General features: G+C 44.7%; 1 protein-coding gene across 1 annotated transcript in view; it reads right to left on the bottom strand.

Annotated features, from left to right (window-relative positions):
* Positions 1-17,744, bottom strand: part of EPHX2 (epoxide hydrolase 2) — a 574,957-nt gene that overhangs the window by 246,726 nt on the left and 310,487 nt on the right. The window contains exon 11 of the mRNA XM_085613110.1: positions 4,700-4,785. Coding sequence (XP_085469236.1) covers positions 4,700-4,785 — 86 coding nt within the window. The remainder of the gene's footprint in view (positions 1-4,699; positions 4,786-17,744) is intronic.

The raw sequence follows: 17,744 nt of genomic DNA, 5'->3' as shown, positions 1-17,744 counted from the left end.
TGTGTTTATGTAACCTAACGTGGTGCGAAGAAGATTGTACAAGCACTTGTAAAGTCTGTAGAATGCAACTAACCAATCCTACAGAACCACCTATGCCTTTGTACTTGTAAGAAGCCCAGGTTCCGAGGAGCATTGGCTAACCCCTGGCTAACCCCATTGTTTATTAGGTGGTTGTATATTATTTGAATAAGGTTTAGACCTCATAATGGATTCGTGAAACCCACATCATCAACCTCGCCAGGCTAGAGACCAGGAGATGTAAATAAAAACAAAAACAAGGCACCAATCCTTCTCCTGCTATGCTCCAACAATCTGGAGACCACTTATTCGCAAGGCACCCTCCATCCTGCGTTTCAGAGAAAAAGTTTCAGCTCTTCAAGAACATATCATCTATGTGTAACCTATGTCACCTTCCACCTTCCTTTCCCCCCTATTTACCTGACCAGTTCCAGGGACTGTTCACTTCCTCACTGGGAACTCCTGCCCACCCTCTCCACGCCACAACCTCTGATCTACTCAACTCCACTGATGCGTATGAACCCCTTTATTGTACATTGCCCTGTTAATATATAGCTATGGCCATGCAATGTGAACCCACTACCTACACTCATACATACATGCTCTGGTAGCATGACACTTGTTCCCAATCCCTTCCATGCGTTAGCTTATAGTTAGTTAATAAAAAAACAAAGCTTTTGATTTAGCTTCTGGAATTGTGTGATTCTTACGCAAATATTACATCATTAGAGACTTGCAGAATAATCCATCGTTATAAACACAATGTTCTTACAAATCACAAAAACATTTAGCAATGTTACGAGAATTCCTATCATCAAGTAGTTTTGCCGGATTTGAAATTTTAGCTCAGTCTCTCTTTTTTGGTTTTACAGAGGCCAAAAGGTAAACACTTTTTCACTAGTATAAAGGAATGTTCCCAAATTACTTTAAAAAAAAATCACAAAAGACAGAAAGGAAAAGTAAAGGGGATAATGAAATGGAAGCAAAGGATACAAGACAACAACAAATAAAGTGCCACCTTTTAAGGAAAGTAGGATAAAGGTTGATGTGACAAAAACAGCTAGGAAAAACTGTATGAGAACAATAAATATCTTAACAGCTTTGTAGAAATCTGGCAAACCAGAAAAAGGAGGCTACAGAATATGTACACCCATATCAACGAATTATAAAAGAAACCTAAATAAGTAGAGAAAAACAAACTTTCAGGCACATATCTGCTGCCACTGAGGCAAGGACTGTCACCGTGGCAATATTCCTGGAAGACCAGGCGACAGGATGACAGGACCAATGTCTAGACCTTTCCACTAGGATGGCAAATAACATGCAACAGAGAAATGTCCTTGGACGACAGTCAATCGCATCTCATGCTCAGTTGATGTGAATCTCAAAATTGTCATCTAAAGGATATTTATTTAGAAAGCGCACGCGTTATCTTAGGTGACAGCTCCCTATGGATCCGACACATCACATTACATCGAGGAACTGGATAACTCAGTCCTTTGTAACTTTGTCAAACATCTGTTGACATCAGAGCCAGATGAGGTCGAAATGGTAAGTAGACAACCCAGGAACAGAAGAGTCCTTCAACAGGGATAGTACCAGAACATTACAGGATACTACATTCCTGAAATGTGGAAAACAGATTGCTGGACTCAAGCACTACTTCTAATTAACTTATTTTTGCAAGATGCAGAACTCATTTACACATGCCTCAACTGGTACACTTTTGTACAAATATGACACAGTATAATTCGTTATTCCAGTATAAAAGGCACATCTTTACTATGGGAATCACTTAGCCTAAGTATGCCTTTGTGGAACACCAACACACGAGAGCTTAATTTGAGCTAGTGATTGTGCATGGGGCCAACTGACACTCATTTTGAGACATGGCACTTATTTTTTCCTCATCAGACTTTGACCCAGAGCACTTAGAGAGAGAAACACAACAGGAGGAACGAAGGAGGTAGAAAAAGATAGAACAATAGTAACAAAGAAAGAAAGCAGAGATGGGAAAGAGCCAGAAAGAGTGAGTTAAAGGAGTAAGAGGTGTCTGGTAGTGGATGGAAAAGACATGAGGTGAAATCAAGGCTGCGCAAATTTTGTATTCGGCACCCCAACATTTCATATTGCTCGTTGCTGGCTTCTGATCTAAACTTTGGGCCTCAACACTTCTTCTTTTACAAATTAAGGACTGGCTACTGGTATGGTGAATCCCTCCAGGAGCACTGGAGGCTACATTAGATGGATTGATGCGAGTAGGGACAGATAGATTTCAAGGGATGGGCAAAATGGGCAAATGCCCAGGGCTCCCACCTTCTAAAGGTCCCATGGAAAGGAAACTTTCTCTCCCTCTAGCTCACCTCTGTCTATTTCTCTGTCTCAACTTCATTTCTTCCTTCAACCTACCATAACCTATGACTCTTCCTCTCTTTGCGCAGCGTCAGCTTAAGAATTTCTGGGGCTCCAGTAAAGACCTCTTTTCAGTGTTTTTTAGTCAACTCCATTCCCGAAAGTTGGTTTGACATCATGCAGGCTACAATGAGCAGAAAACGGGTTATAGAAATTAAAAGGTGTAATGAACAGGAGCCCCTAAAAATGTGCTGTGTCCGAGGCCCTGAAAATCCTTAAAACAATACGGTGTAGAGAAAATCGCGACAAAAATTAAAGAGTTGGCAGAATATTGCACACGTAGCTCATACAAACCAGGGCCCTTATGTACTATTACATGTTCCCATAAACACAGAATAGGTAAAACCCTTCTTTACATCAGATCCCAGATTACTGTCTGTTGACAATGACTTGATAGAGTGTTTCACATAGCAAAGAGTCACAAAATGCCCTCATCGTGTGAAAAAGCCAAAACGTCATTGCCTTGTTTTAGAGAGAAAGCATGGAGGAAGGGTCCTATTTCTAGAGAGCGGAAACCATGGAGGAAGGGTCTTATTTCTAGAGAGCGGAAAGCATGGAGGAAGGGTCCCATTTCTAGAGAGCGGAAAGCATGGAGGAAGAGTCCTATTTCCAGAGAGCGGAAAGCATGGAGGAAGGGTCCCATTTCTAGAGAGCGGAAAGCATGGAGGAAGAGTCCCATTTCTAGAGAGCGGAAAGCATGGAGGAAGAGTCCCATTTCTAGAGAGCGGAAAGCATGGAGGAAGAGTCCCATTTCTATAGAGCGGAAAGCATGGAGGAAGGGGTCCCATTTCTAGAGAGCGGAAACCATGGAGGAAGGGTCCTATTTCTAGAGAGCGGAAAGCATGGAGGAAGGGGTCCCATTTCTAGAGAGCGGAAACCATGGAGGAAGGGTCCCATTTCTAGAGAGCGGAAAGCATGGAGTAAGGGGTCCCATTTCTAGAGAGCGGAAACCATGGAGGAAGGGTCCCATTTCTAGAGAGCGGAAAGCATGGAGGGAGGGTCCCATTTCTAGAGAGCGGAAACCATGGAGGAAGGGTCCCATTTCTAGAGAGCGGAAAGCATGGAGTAAGGGGTCCCATTTCTAGAGAGCGGAAACCATGGAGGAAGGGTCCTATTTCTAGAGAGCGGAAAGCATGGAGGAAGGGGTCCCATTTCTAGAGAGCGGAAACCATGGAGGAAGGGTCCCATTTCTAGAGAGCGGAAAGCATGGAGTAAGGGGTCCCATTTCTAGAGAGCGGAAACCATGGAGGAAGGGTCCTATTTCTTGAGAGCGGAAAGCATGGAGGGAGGGTCCCATTTCTAGAGAGCGGAAACCATGGAGGAAGGGTCCCATTTCTAGAGAGCGGAAAGCATGGAGTAAGGGGTCCCATTTCTAGAGAGCGGAAACCATGGAGGAAGGGTCCTATTTCTAGAGAGCGCAAAGCATGGAGGGACGGTCCCATTTCTAGAAAGCGGAAAGCATGGAGAAGGGGTCCAATTTCTAGAGAGCGGAACTTGAACCTCTGACAAGGTAAAATAGAAACGGAGGGTGTAAACACCCAAGGGGCATAGGCGAATGCCAGCCAATCAATATCCTAATGGAAGGTGGAAACAAGAGTTAGGGATTGCCGAAGACTATAAAAGACCTCACCCTGACCACAATCATTCTTCTTGTCAGGTGACTGGAACCGGAAATACCTCAAAACTGGAGAAGTACAGAGGGATAACATGTGACCATCAAGGGACAGGAAACAACCCTTCCATTAATTGGAATTGTCTAGGACTGAAAAGAGATTTGGAAACATCTAAGATTACCTAAAGACATTTGGGATGCACAGAAGGGTATGAGTTTTCTTTTCTCCCAGAGAAGCTGCAGAGGGAACAGCCTCAGGAAGCGGCTTTCGACAGACAACCCGGTCTGTGAACTGAGACACTAGATTTTTGTCTTGGTTATACTCTTTTTAGAGAATTAAAGGTAGTCTTCCACCTTCTGTTTGTGAGCCGTCTTCAGAGCTATCATCATATTGTGATTTGGAGCAGAGGAGTTATTTGCATCAGACATGTGAGCGAGACATTGGACCAGCTTAGGGATGTTGATATCTCGACTTTCACACTTCTACCCAGTTGTGACAATGCATTTTGTCAAAACAGGAAGACAAGTGTCTTTGAGAGCATTTTACACACACACAGATACAGTTTTTGGTAGTTTAGCAAATTCTGTTTAAATACATTAGACATTATATATTAGAAGTCAGATATTATAAAGTGTATGGATGTAGAGAACACATACTTGACTCTTTCTGGGTAAAAAAGTGTCATGTTCCACACGATAGCACCGCCCCAGTCATGACCGATGAGTGTTACCTGAGAAAGTCCCTGAAACACAAAAAAAATAAAAATAATTAAACAGTGAAAGTAGCAGAGTACTAACAACTGGACTGCAGTGTTTCCTATGTCAATCAGTGACTGTTTTGCTTTTTGAAATTGATTGGTTAGGTGAGTTCGGTGAATGAAAGAGGAACTTGTAGCTTCAGAGCCCTCACCGCTTCATATTGTAGTTTACAATTCATTCAGGTGGGTGCTAAGCTTGAGTAGACACTGGTTTAGTACCTGCCAGAGGTCTCACACCCATTATGTAATAGAAGCTTAGGTTTCCAAACTCTTGTGTTGATGTTGGACATCAGCAATCATCTCACTATATCATGAAAGGATTACTATAGGGTAAGATTTTCTAAAACACACATCCAAGAACATAATGTTCCCAGCTAAACAAACAGCTCTCTAAAAGGTCTTCTATTTGGAAAGATGTCAAGAGGTATTTGGATTGGAAAGATTACAGAAATTACCAACAGCACACCAAGCTTTTTTCAGGTTGTTCCCCTGTAAGCTGTGTTTTCCAACGTTTTACCATCAGTATTATAGACTTGGCCACACTTGCTGTAATTTGAAATTCTTTGAAGCTGGTTTAAAATGCACTGTATTTGGTAAGTAGGCAATCTAGTAAATCTAGTACCTTTGTGTTTACTGTGTAGCATTAGGATACATATAGGCCTTGTTTGCATCTCAGTCCTATACTCTAACAAAATCCATATAGATATGTGGGAACAAATGCAACACGGTTAGACCCCGATTCCAAGATCCCGGCTATAGTCCAGATCCCTGAACAAACCTTGTTCGCACAGGTAGTAGACGCTGTGTTTTCTTCATAGATGAACATCAAGGGTGACTTGATCCAAGGCTCACATTCTTACTATATGAGTTTCTCTGAATGGCAACCAACATTCAGACCCTTCACACATCATCTGTATGCAAACGGTAACAGTTGCGTTATCGCTATACAGACACGCTTGTCCTGAACATCAGGAAGGAAAACTGAGAGGGTGAGTGGACCGCTCCAGGTTCTACAATCTTGATATACATTTTAGCACAAACCCATCACATGTCTTGAATATGGAAGAAACTAGCCCCTTTGTAGAGCGAGCCATCAAAGGCACGCGTCCAGTGGCCATGCAGGTTGTTCATGGCAATCAGCCGTTTCAGTAGCACTGAGGCCAAGATATTTGTTTACATTTCTGTCGGGTTGTAACTGAAATGTAGGATAATGAGATTGTCATCCATGCAGAGAAACACCTTCAAAATGAGAATCTGTAGATGTGCATCCCCTGCACAGTGATCTTTGTGAACATACCCTCCAAAATGGCATTATGTCCCGCCTGCTACAAACTTGATGCACCATCTTTAAGCAGACTTTTTAGGCATGTGAGCACATGGTATTTTTATAACAAGTAAAACAGTAAGGACAATAAATCAGAACTGTGATGATAGACTGCTTTTTGTAGTTTTCCTCTTTCCTCCCAAAATGTGATGCAGCATGTGAACACGTATGAGGGGAAGAAGGCTTTAAAGTCTTTCACTTGGTTCATACGGTTTGGAGCTCAACCTAACAAGATTTTGACATGCCAAGAAACAAAGGGGAAAAAGATGTATACATTTGGCACTAAAGACAAAGATCTCTGTGTGTATCTATGTGTATGCCCGTGTGAGCTACTTGTGAATTTGTTTGTATATACATTTCTGGACATGAGTGTGAATCCATGCTTGTTGTATGATATACTACCTGCAATTTAACCACATGAGATTTTATTGGTTACCTAAGGGACCTGTAGCAGTAGAAAGATGTGCCTTACAGGATTAAACTGTGCTATGGCATATGACTCTGTAGCTGGGTGGAGCCCAGGGCCTAATTTGTAAAAAAGCATAAAAGTGCTAGGACCCTTGTCAGGAAGATACTGTAGGTTGCACCACCCATTCCTCCTGCCAGTGCTTCCAATGACAGAACCAACACAACCACTAACCATCATCCTCCTACAACTGTTCCAGGACCCCAAAGCCATAAAAATGGATCGGGCGACTTATATTAGTCATTTTAATCTACAGTGTATTAATAAATAACTGTTGTTGTGCTCATGTCTAGATTAGATAACATCGCCACCATGTGACAGGCTGTCACAAGTGCCAGTGTTGACAATTAAGTTATCCCGAGCACCGGAAACCACCAGTTCAAATTAAGCACTGCTGAAGTCTCATATTAAACAGATACTTCATGATATAGGCAAATCTTACAGCACTATTTAGACCCAGGCTGGCGGCCCACCGGACTTCCAGGTCAACAGAGGCCATGACCTCAATTCCTTTGGCAGATGACTGACTATCTGTCAGATTTAGAGATCACTGCTCCACAGGCTGGCATCTTTAACTTCAGCACAGCCGCCAGTCCAGTAGCTCCACTGAAGGCACGGAACTTTGCTGAGCGAATGCCAGGTTTCTTGTGTTCACTCATCAATGTTTTAGTTTTCAAGAAACAGAACTCCCAAAGAGTGACTTTAATTCTTTAATGCAGTGGGTTTTCAGTCACTGTGCACTTTCACTTCCTGAAACCGCCAAATCCTTCATGGCGGTCACATGGCAGTCTTGGAGTGAGACAGCAAGTTAAGCTCACCGCTCACCATAAACAGGGCAGGGAGATAGTCATTATCAGCTGATCACTGATGTATGTCGGTGGTGGCATTGGAGGCTTCCTAGTGTAACACCAGCATTGACCCAGGCTCAAAATGGAGCAAAGGAGGTGCAAGGCTTGCAAGAGAGGAGCTGCTGTGCCAAATTCTTAACTGACCCTCTTCATGTCCCATGAAGCTCAAAACATACAGACAAAGCAGCTATCCTTAGAAGAACATCAAAAACTCGTGTTTCTCATATCCTAATCCCAATCTGGAAAACAAGCATCATTCTCAGCCTTGGTTTCTTCAACAGTGTATTCGAAGACCCTCATATCCAACACAGGGGCTAGTTTGCTCCTTTGCAGCAATTTATGATAACAGAAGCTTTTACCTCTCTGTGGGAGAGCCCAGAGTGAAACCTACAATTTACAGTAACAGAGAATGGAAGGATTCTAGGATGGAGATAAACAGCAAGAAATCGTTGTCAATTTTAATGCATTATGCTAATATATTCAGATCCCAGCAGGCTAAATGTATTTCCACCCCTGCTGAAAAATATAGTCTTTCCTACTTGGAAGGCAAGATACAATATTTTAAGAGGAATCCTCTGTTTCCCACAGCTGCTAATTCCTGCTGAGCAGAGAGAAGGTCAAGGAAGCCCTTAAAGCAGTAGTGCCTAGAAGGGTCTTTGAGGCTCTGAATAGAATGGAATTCCATTTAAAGGTTTCTGATGGTGGAACCAGTTGACACTCTACCATTGCAAAGTTTATGGTTCCTAAACCTATAAATTAGGTGGAGGTACCGTAGATTAGGCAGAATAAGAGAATCTCCATGTTCACACACATGCGCATAGATGCACAAGACCCCCACACATTCTAACAAAGCGTATGCCACTGGTGGGATCAGTCCAGGTATAACCCACCACTGGGATCCCACATGAAAGAACACCTGGAGATAAGCACTATATCATTCTAGGGGAAATGAAAATCATTTCAATAAACCCCCTACATGGCTAGTCTGTGTATTTGCATAATGCTAGAAACAAATGCAAACATTTACATATATGCACAGAAGTGTGAAGCAAATCATGCTTTAAAACTGTATATTCATAAAGAGGAAACTCGCCATTCTAGCTAGTGGAATTATTTACATAGTTGGAGGTTCAGCTGTTAAACGAAATACTCCCTTTACCAAACCTTCCACCCCTCAAACCAATTAATCTCATGATAGCTTAAATCATTTCCTTGAGGTTAGGGAGCAAAAATAGTCCTTCCAGCCCACATATTACTCAGATATAGATCTTACATCTCCGCACAGGATACCGTAACTTCAATTACAGTAGCTCCTGCAATCTGTTCCGCTGGAAGCGGCTTAGCCTTTGAAGTGAACCGTTCATGTTGCAGCAACACATTGTTACCATTCAATAGGCCTTATACCCATCTGGTGCATTAATAAAATGTACACTTCTTTAAACAGAAGTCCCAGAGGTGCATAGGTTCAAACATAAGGAAACATATAAATGAAGGGGCACATGTATGAAAGTACAAGTTTGCGTCTCCTTAATAGCGATTTTTTGCGAATCGCTATTAAGGACTCGCAAACTGCTATGTAGGTAGGAATCTGCTAATATTTAGCGATTCCTACGCATTCCTTATTTGCGACTCACAAATTGCGAGTCACAGATAAGGAATGGCTTCCCATTCATTCCAATGGGCCAAGATGCACATAGGAATGAATGGGAATTGCGTGCGCAATTTGCGAGTACCCAATAGGTGCTTGCAAAATGTGCACGCAATTTCAGGGCTGCAAGGGTTCCTAAAGGAAACCTTGTTGCACCCCTGAAATGTGCAGGAGTGCACATGTGGCACATATACATGCCCTAAGGGGCATGTATGTGTGCCACATGGCACTTTGAAAAATGCATAAAATTGCATTTTTTAAGGAAATCGCAATTTACCACCAACCTGAAGTTGTTGGTAATTTGCGATTCCTTACAGCAACATTGTTGGACTTGGCCCTTTTTGGCTAAAGTTCCTTAAACTTTTTGCTTTCCCCCAAGACCTTTTGTTCTGACATGGTGTTGCCAACTTAGATGCTTTGAGCACTCTGCCACTGCTGATCAGTGTCAAAGTGCAAGTGCTCCCTGCGTAAAGTGTAATGATAATTGGTTGTCCATGATTGGTATGCTTGCCTTACTAGTAAAGTCCCTAGTAGAGTGCACTATGTGTGTCAGGGCTGGTAATACAAATGCTACTAGTGGGCCTGTAGCATTGTGCCACCCACACAAGTAGCCTTAAAGAGAGAACTCAGGCCTGCCACTGCAGTGCCTGCACGCAGTTTGTTAAACTGCCATGTTGTCCTGACAAGTGCACCCACTTGCCAGGCCTTACCCTTCCCTATCTATACACATCTATACACATCAGACACCCCTATGGCAGGACTAAGGTACCCCCTGGGCAGGGTGCAGTGTATGTGAAAGGTAGGACAGGTACTGAGGTGCGTACCATGTCCTGACAGTGAAATACTTTCCATTTTGTTTTTCACTGTTGAAAGGCCATCTTGCCCATAGGACAGAATGGAGAGGCTGTGTAATATGTTTCCAGTCTATCTTCCCAAATGCTTAAGATGGAGAGGTGAAGTTTAGTATGTCTGAACTCACAATTCAATAACTCATCTTTTTGTGAAGGTGGTTTTTGCATTGTGTGTTTAGAACCCACTCTACTAAAAGTGGCTGGGTTTTTGTGCTCTGACATTTCTGTGTTGTGGATTCACTGTCTGGATCTGAAAGTGATAAGATCTGGGGAATGTCTTGACCCAGGGGAGGAGGTGAGACAGCAACAGGCTGACCTGCATCTGGAGTGTAGGGGTGAGGAGTAGCCCGTGGAGGTGAAGAGGCCTGGGCTGCCGCCATAAAACAATGGCTCCATCCCTTGCTGAGTGATTGAGGATCCAGACCCCCACTATCAAAGGAAGAAGGTGTCACTGGCAGGGAGACACCCAGAACTGGTTAGACAGGGGTCAGTGCCCCCCTGAACACAAATACTTCAAAGACATTTAGGGGTATAACTATGAGAGCTGAAACCCATGGATTTTGGAATGGAACTGAGCAAGACTGAACAGGAGTGGGCCTGTTCAAGACTGTAAAGGACTGAAATTAATTTGTGGTCAAGAAGAACCTCGGCCAAAGAATAGCTGAATAGAGTGAAGGAAAGGAGTGACCCTTGCTGTGTGTTCTGGGGCTGGCCTGCAGTTTGCTGCTTTAACCAAGGAGAGGCTAAAGGGACTTTGCTGTGTGCTGTGTCCCCCTGCTTGAAAGGACTTTGCTGTGCTGTGTCCTGAAGTAACTTAACTCCAAGGGCCCGAGGTGAGCTGGCTCCCTGTTGTGGAAACTCAGGAACACAAAAGTTTCCAGAAGTGTCTCAGTGATGCTGTGTGCGTGTGCTTTGTGCAGCCTGAGACCTTCGTAAGCCGTGCCCTGTGATCGTGGGCACCTGGAGTCCAAGCGAGTCTCAGTGACGCTGTGTGCGTGTGCTTTTTGCAGCCTGAGCCCTTCGTGAGGCTTGTCCTGTTTTCGTGTGCACCTGGAGTCCAAGTGAGTCTCAGCGACGCTGTGTGTGTGTGCTTTTTGCAGCCTGAGACCCTCGGAAGAACTGCCCTGTGATCGTGGGCGCCAGGAGTCCAAGTGAGTCTCAGCGACGCAGTGTGCGTGTGCTTCATGCAGCTTGATACCTTCATGAGGATTGCCCTGTGATTGTGTGCACCCGGAGTCCAAGTGAGTCTCAGCGACGCTGTGTGCGTGTGCTTCGTGCAGCTTGAGGCCTTCGTGAGGATTGCCCTGTGATCGTGTGCACCTGGAACTTAAGTGAGACTCAGCGACGCTGTGTGCGTATGCTTCGTGCAGCCTGAGACCTTCGTGTGGATTGCCCTGTGACCATGCACGCAAGAGGCTTAAGGGAGTCTCAGCGACGCTGTGTGCATGTGCCCTATTGCAGCCTGAGATCTTCGTTATCGTCATTGGCCCGGAATCAACCAAGTCGCATCGGAGGCCCAAGTCGTGAAAGGCAGAGGGGAGAGCGAGGTCGCACCCCCCCAGGTAACTTGTGTCAGCGCCTGGGGCGGTGTGCGGGCTCGGAGAGAGACGCTCTCGGCCTCTCCCCTTCTTGCAGTGCGACTCTCTGTTCCAGCTCGTATCGCGGCCCCTACATGCCAAGGAGTGGCAGTACCGGGGCCTGAGGGTGGAGCTGCACTGTGGCTTACACCAGACCCGTGTTGGGGGCATATGTTGACAGAAACTGACCGCAAGTCAGTACGAGGGGCGGAGAGACCGTCTGAAGCACCGTGATCGGAGCGGGACAGTATTACGCATTGCATAAATTCTGCATTACAAACAACCTCATTGTTGCATTACGCATTGCATTAGTTTGCAGAACGAAAAACCTGATTGTTGCATTACGCACTGCATTCTTTCTGCATAACGAACTGCCCGATTGTTGTACTATGCATTGTATTAGTGTACAGAATGAACTACCTGATTGTTGCATTACGCATTTCATTATTTCTGCATAACGAACTGCTTGATTCTTTTTTATTTTTACATTGCAAAGTGCCTGATTCTTGCATTACGAACTGCATAGCATTGCATTAGGACAGAATAGGATCACCTAGAATTGCTCATTAATATCGCCAGAGCTTACAAGAGCTGGCTAGCCTAATAACCAACCAGGAGGTATATTACAAATACGCATATGTTGGATTTCTTTTGTGTGGTCTCATCGTATATCTTTTTATATAAACTTATACTTGTTTTTATATGAAACTCGTGTGGAGTCCTTTTGTGGTGTCACCACTGGGTCACTGGAAGCGTGGTTGCAAATACTTTACACATTTGCCTTGAAGATAAGCCTGGATACTTGTGCCAAGCTACCAAGTGGGTGAACAGGGGTTATCTGAGAAAGTATCCTTCCTTTCCCTGACGTAGAGGCGAGGGTCCCCACTTGGCCTAAGGTACCTATCTCAGCCAACTAGGGATCCCGGTTCTAAAAGCGATTCTCTAAATGCAAAATAGGGAATCGCAAATTTTGTGATTCCTTATTTTGCGAGTGGGTTTCTACTTACCTGCATTGCACACAGCTAAATTGTGATCGCAATTGCTGAAATTCTGCGAATTTCAGCGTTTGCGAACTAATTTACCTTGATAAATCTGGCCCTTAATATCTCACACGAGTCCCGGATGATGTGTTCAATGGGGGTGAAATATCATGTACCCTTTATGGCCACAGGGGTGTGCTGTGTGTACTATGAAGGCACATTGCAACCTATATATGTGTAAGGTAGGTGTATAGTGCTGTGCAGCAGGGCACCCAGGGGGTTCTGTGGTGAAGTACAATAGTTGGAACACGGCAATATGATCTTGCCACATGCAACACCTAAATCCAGTTTGGGCTGGACTGTTCCCCTGAGGTGCAGGATCAAGACAGATTTGCATATGGCTGGGGTGGCATGGTGAGCAAAAGAACAATGGATTATCCCAGATCTCTTGACTGGGGGTGAATGTTTGATTTATTCAGTATTTCGGCAATCATTTGTTCACGTGATTTTGGGCAGCAGCATCTCACATTCTGAGATTTTAAAGTCAACCCTTATAATAGGCTATGCACAACTTAAGGACTGAAAAATTCTGCTGGCTAGAACTAGCTGATGGTGTCAAGCATGGCGTCCCGATCCCTTAGCAGCTATGCATGGTGTCAAACATGACCTCATGATCCCTTAGCAGCTGTGAATGATGTCAAACAGGACATCATGATTCCTTAGCAGCTGTGCATGGTGTCAAACAGGACATCCGATCCCTTAGCAGCTATGCATGATGTCAAAAACGACATCCTGATCTCTTAGCAGCTATGCATGGTGTCATACAGGACATCCCAATCCCTTAGCAGCTCTGCATGGTGTCAAACATGACATCTCGATCCCTTAGAAGCTAAGCTTGTTGTCAAACAGGCCATTCTGATCCCTTAGCAGCTATGCATCATGTCAAACAGGAAATCCTGATCCCTTAGCAGCTAAGCATGGTGTCAAACAGGACATCCTGATCCCTTAGCAACTGTGCACGGTGTCAAACATGACATCCCGAGCCCTTAGCAGCTACGCATGGTGTCAAACAGGCATCCTGATCCCTTAGCAGCTAAGCATGGTTTCAAACAGGACATCCTGATCCCTTAGCAACTGTGCACGGTGTCAAACATGACATCCTGAGCCCTTAGCAGCTATGCATGGTGTCAAACAGGACATCCTGATCCCTTAGCAGCGATGCATGGTGTCAAACATGACATCCCGAACCCTTAGCAGTTATGCAAGGTGTCAAACATGACATCCCGATCCCTCAGCAGCTATGCAAGGTGTCAAACATAACATCCCGATCCCTTAGCAGCTATGCAATGTGTCAGACAGAACTTCTCGATCCCTTAGCAGCTATTCATGGTGTCAAGGAGAACATTCCAATCCCTTAGCAGCTATGCATGGTGTCAAACATGACATACCGATCCCTTAGCAGCTATGCATGGTGTCATACAGGACATCCGTTCCCTTAGCAGCTATGCACGGTGTCAAACATGACGTCATGATCCCGTAGCAGCTGTGCATGGTGTCAAACATGACGTCATGATCCCTTAGCAGCTGTGCATGGTGTCAAACATGACGTCATGATCCCTTAGGAGCTTTGCACAGTGTCAAACATGACATCATGAGCCCTTAGAAGCTATGCACTGTGTCAAACATGACAGCCCGATCCCTTAGCAGCTATGCACGGTGTCGGTCAGGAAATTCCGATCCCTTAGCAGCTTTGCACGGTGTCAGACAGGACATCCCGATCCCTTCGCAGCTATGCATGTTGTCAAACAGGACATCCCGATCCCTTAGCAGCTATGCACGGTGTCAAAAAGGACATCCCGATCCCTTAGCAGATATGCACGGTGTCAAACAGGACATCCGACACCGTAACAGCTATACATGGTGTCAAAATGACATCCCAATCTTTTAGCTTCTATGCAATCTATGCATGGTCTCAAACATGATCCCTTAGCAGCTATGCATCATGTCAAACAGGAAATCCTGATCCCTTAGCAGCTAAGCATGGTGTCAAACAGGACATCCTGATCCCTTAGCAACTGTGCACGGTGTCAAACATGACATCCTGAGCCCTTAGCAGCTATGCATGGTGTCAAACAGGACATCCTGATCCCTTAGCAGCGATGCATGGTGTCAAACATGACATCCCGAACCCTTAGCAGTTATGCATGGAGTCAAACAGGACATCCTGATCAATTAGCAGCGATGCCTGATGTCAAACATGACATCCCGAAACCCTTAGCAGTTATGCATGGAGTCAAACATGACATTCCGAACCCTTAGCAGTTATGCATGGAGTCAAACATGACATCCCGATCCCTTAGCAGCGATGCATGGTGTCAAACATGACATCCCGAACCCTTAGCAGCTATGCACGTGGATGCTTGGGTGGAAAACCAGGAAAGAGAAAAACGTTTTTGAGAAATACACAAAATTCTTATTCTATTTAGCATCTTTTAAATGTGAGTCTGCTTTTGTAATGTCCCACAAAAATGTGTCTGTCTGAACAATATCTCATTTTCATTTACTGAACTTTTCTTATAGAATTATATTAGCTGTTTCAAACCCAGATCAGGAAAGATGCATGCAGTGATGGTATCGCAAATATTTTTTGCCTTTTATTTCCTCAGAGTTAAAATGCCCCTAATTCTTCTTTTTGCGGCGGGGAGGGTCATTTAAAATGTAGTGGAATGGCGAACCACCTCAAATCAGCAGTTCTGCTGATCAGCCAAACTTGAGGTTCCCTCACTCCATTTGGAGTGTGTGTGTGTGTGTGGAGGGGTGGTGGGGGGGAGGGGGTTGGTGATGGTGTGTGGAGCCACTGCAGTCAATCAAAGGAAGGGGGGGTTGATTGACGGTGTGTGGAGCCACTGACTGCAGTCAATCAAAGAAAGCTTGGCGGGGGGGGGTGTGTGATTGACGGTGTGTGGAGCCACTGACTGCACATTCAAAGGAAGCGTGGGGAGGTGATTGACGGTGTGTGGAGCCACTGACTGCAGTCAACTAAATGAAGCGGGGAGATGGAGGGGGGGTGACTGACGGTGTGTGGAGCCACTGCAGTCAATCAAAGGAAGCGACCTTCATCCGCTGCCCTATTTGAAGGCAGCCTCCTTTGAACACATATGTTCCAATGTATGTTTGATCTACCCAAGAAAGGCAGGACAAATAAACAATTTCCCTCTCTGCACATCAGAGAGATTGTGTTTTTGCTTTTCAGAAATAAACCTACTTTAGGAGTTTGTTTCTGAATACCAAAATGAATGCTTAGTCACATCACCATGGTGACCTGCAAGGCATCCAGTTGTGGCCTGATAACCTGTTCACTGCTATAACAGATGACTTTTATTGCTTTATTTCTTCACAAACTATATAATAGTGCGCTTTTTGTTCACATCTAGAAAGGAATACACATGTTCATCGTCTATGGTATATTTAGTTTCCCCTGGAGTGTCTTATAAATATATTCATATGTATGGCTGTAAGATTTCCATGCCTGGGTCTTTTCATTGTTCACCTAGAAACCCTCCCTCCCTTCCTCAGCAGAGAGCTGCACATGCTTGCACCCAGATAGCTGCACATGCTTGCATCCAGAGATGTGCACAAGCTTGCATCCAGAGAGCTGCACATGCTTGCACCCAGAGATGTGCACATGCTTGCATCCAGAGATGGGCACATGCTAACATACAGAGAGCTGCACATGCTTGCACCCAGAGACATGCATATGCTTGCATCCAGAGATGTGCACATGCTTGCATCCAGACAGCTGCACATGCTTGCACCCGGAGAGCTGCACATGCTTGCTCCCAGAGAGCTGCACATGCTTGCATCCAGAGATGTGCACATGCTTGCATCCAGAGAGCTGCACATGCTTGCACCCAGAGACCTGCACATGCTTGCATCCAGAGATGTGCACATGCTTGCATCCAGAGATGTGCACATGCTTGCATCCAGAGATGTGCACATGCTTGCATCCAGAGAGCTGCACATGCTTGCACCCAGAGACCTGCACATGCTTGCACCCAGAGACCTGCACATGCTTGCACCCAGAGACCTGCACATGCTTGCACCCAGAGACCTGCACATGCTTGCACCCAGAGAGCTGCACATGCTTGCTCCCAGAGAGCTGCACATGCTTGCTCCCAGAGAGCTGCACATGCTTGCACCCAGAAAGCTGCACATGCTTGCACCCAGACAGCTCATTTGATGTTATGGTATTGATAATAGAACTGCTTTATTGTCATTATGCTGATACCTGCACACGTCAGATGTCATGGCTGTACTGTGGTCAATTTCTTTGCGACATAGACATATCTCATAGCATATTAAGTCTTCTGGTCTATGAACCAGTGACAGCCCATTTTGCTTACTAAATAAATTCCAGTCGTCAGCTATACCCGAGTAAGAACTACTATTCCTCAAATTCGATACATTTTACAACTGTTGACTATGAAATCAAAACAATTTAAAACAACATATAATCTTATTAATTTTGTTGCAGGAGCATTTTCTTAATGATAGGGTTCAGACTGAAGCAGTGTGCTTGACACCACCTTCAACAGGTTAATCTCGCGCGCATCGCGAGCACGTCACAGGTTAATCTCGCGCGCATCGCGAGCACGTCACAGGTTAATCTCGCGCGCATCGCGTGCACGTCACAGAAGAACAATCTCCATTCCTGAGCCTCTCCCCAGCACAATCCCACTCCTGAGCCTGGTGACTGTGAAATCGCTCAAGCAGGTCCCACCTGCCTTCTGACTCGGATCTAATTAGATTTGTAATTGATGGTTAATTTCACCCTCCTTGGAAATGAGGATCGCATTACTGCTGCTGATTGTGTGTCACTTATGATGATAAGGAAGGCGCTCACTGCGCGCGTACGGCGACACGCTGCAGCCAAACTGTTTTAAGCGTTTGCAGGTACCTTCTTTTTTTATTCTGGGCTAGACCATATTTTTATAAACGAGAGGTTAGCCAATTTTTGACAGCTGCTATCTATTTTGAATTTAGAATAATAACTACAAATATTGCAAGCAAATAGGGCAGATTTAGTTAGTCTCTTTAAGTAAGATTGTAATGGATATATGTTCCTAAATTGAAGCCGTGCAATAGGCTTTCCTATTTTAGTGAACATCTCGTGTTTGAAACACATTTTCACTCACTTCTACTAGCTCATACATCATATGATACACAAGCAGAAGGAAATTCATATCACGC

The sequence above is a fragment of the Triturus cristatus genome, chromosome 6 (genome assembly GCF_964204655.1).
Source record: "Triturus cristatus chromosome 6, aTriCri1.1, whole genome shotgun sequence".
Taxonomy (NCBI): domain Eukaryota; kingdom Metazoa; phylum Chordata; class Amphibia; order Caudata; family Salamandridae; genus Triturus; species Triturus cristatus.
This window is presented reverse-complemented; position numbering and strand designations above follow the sequence as displayed.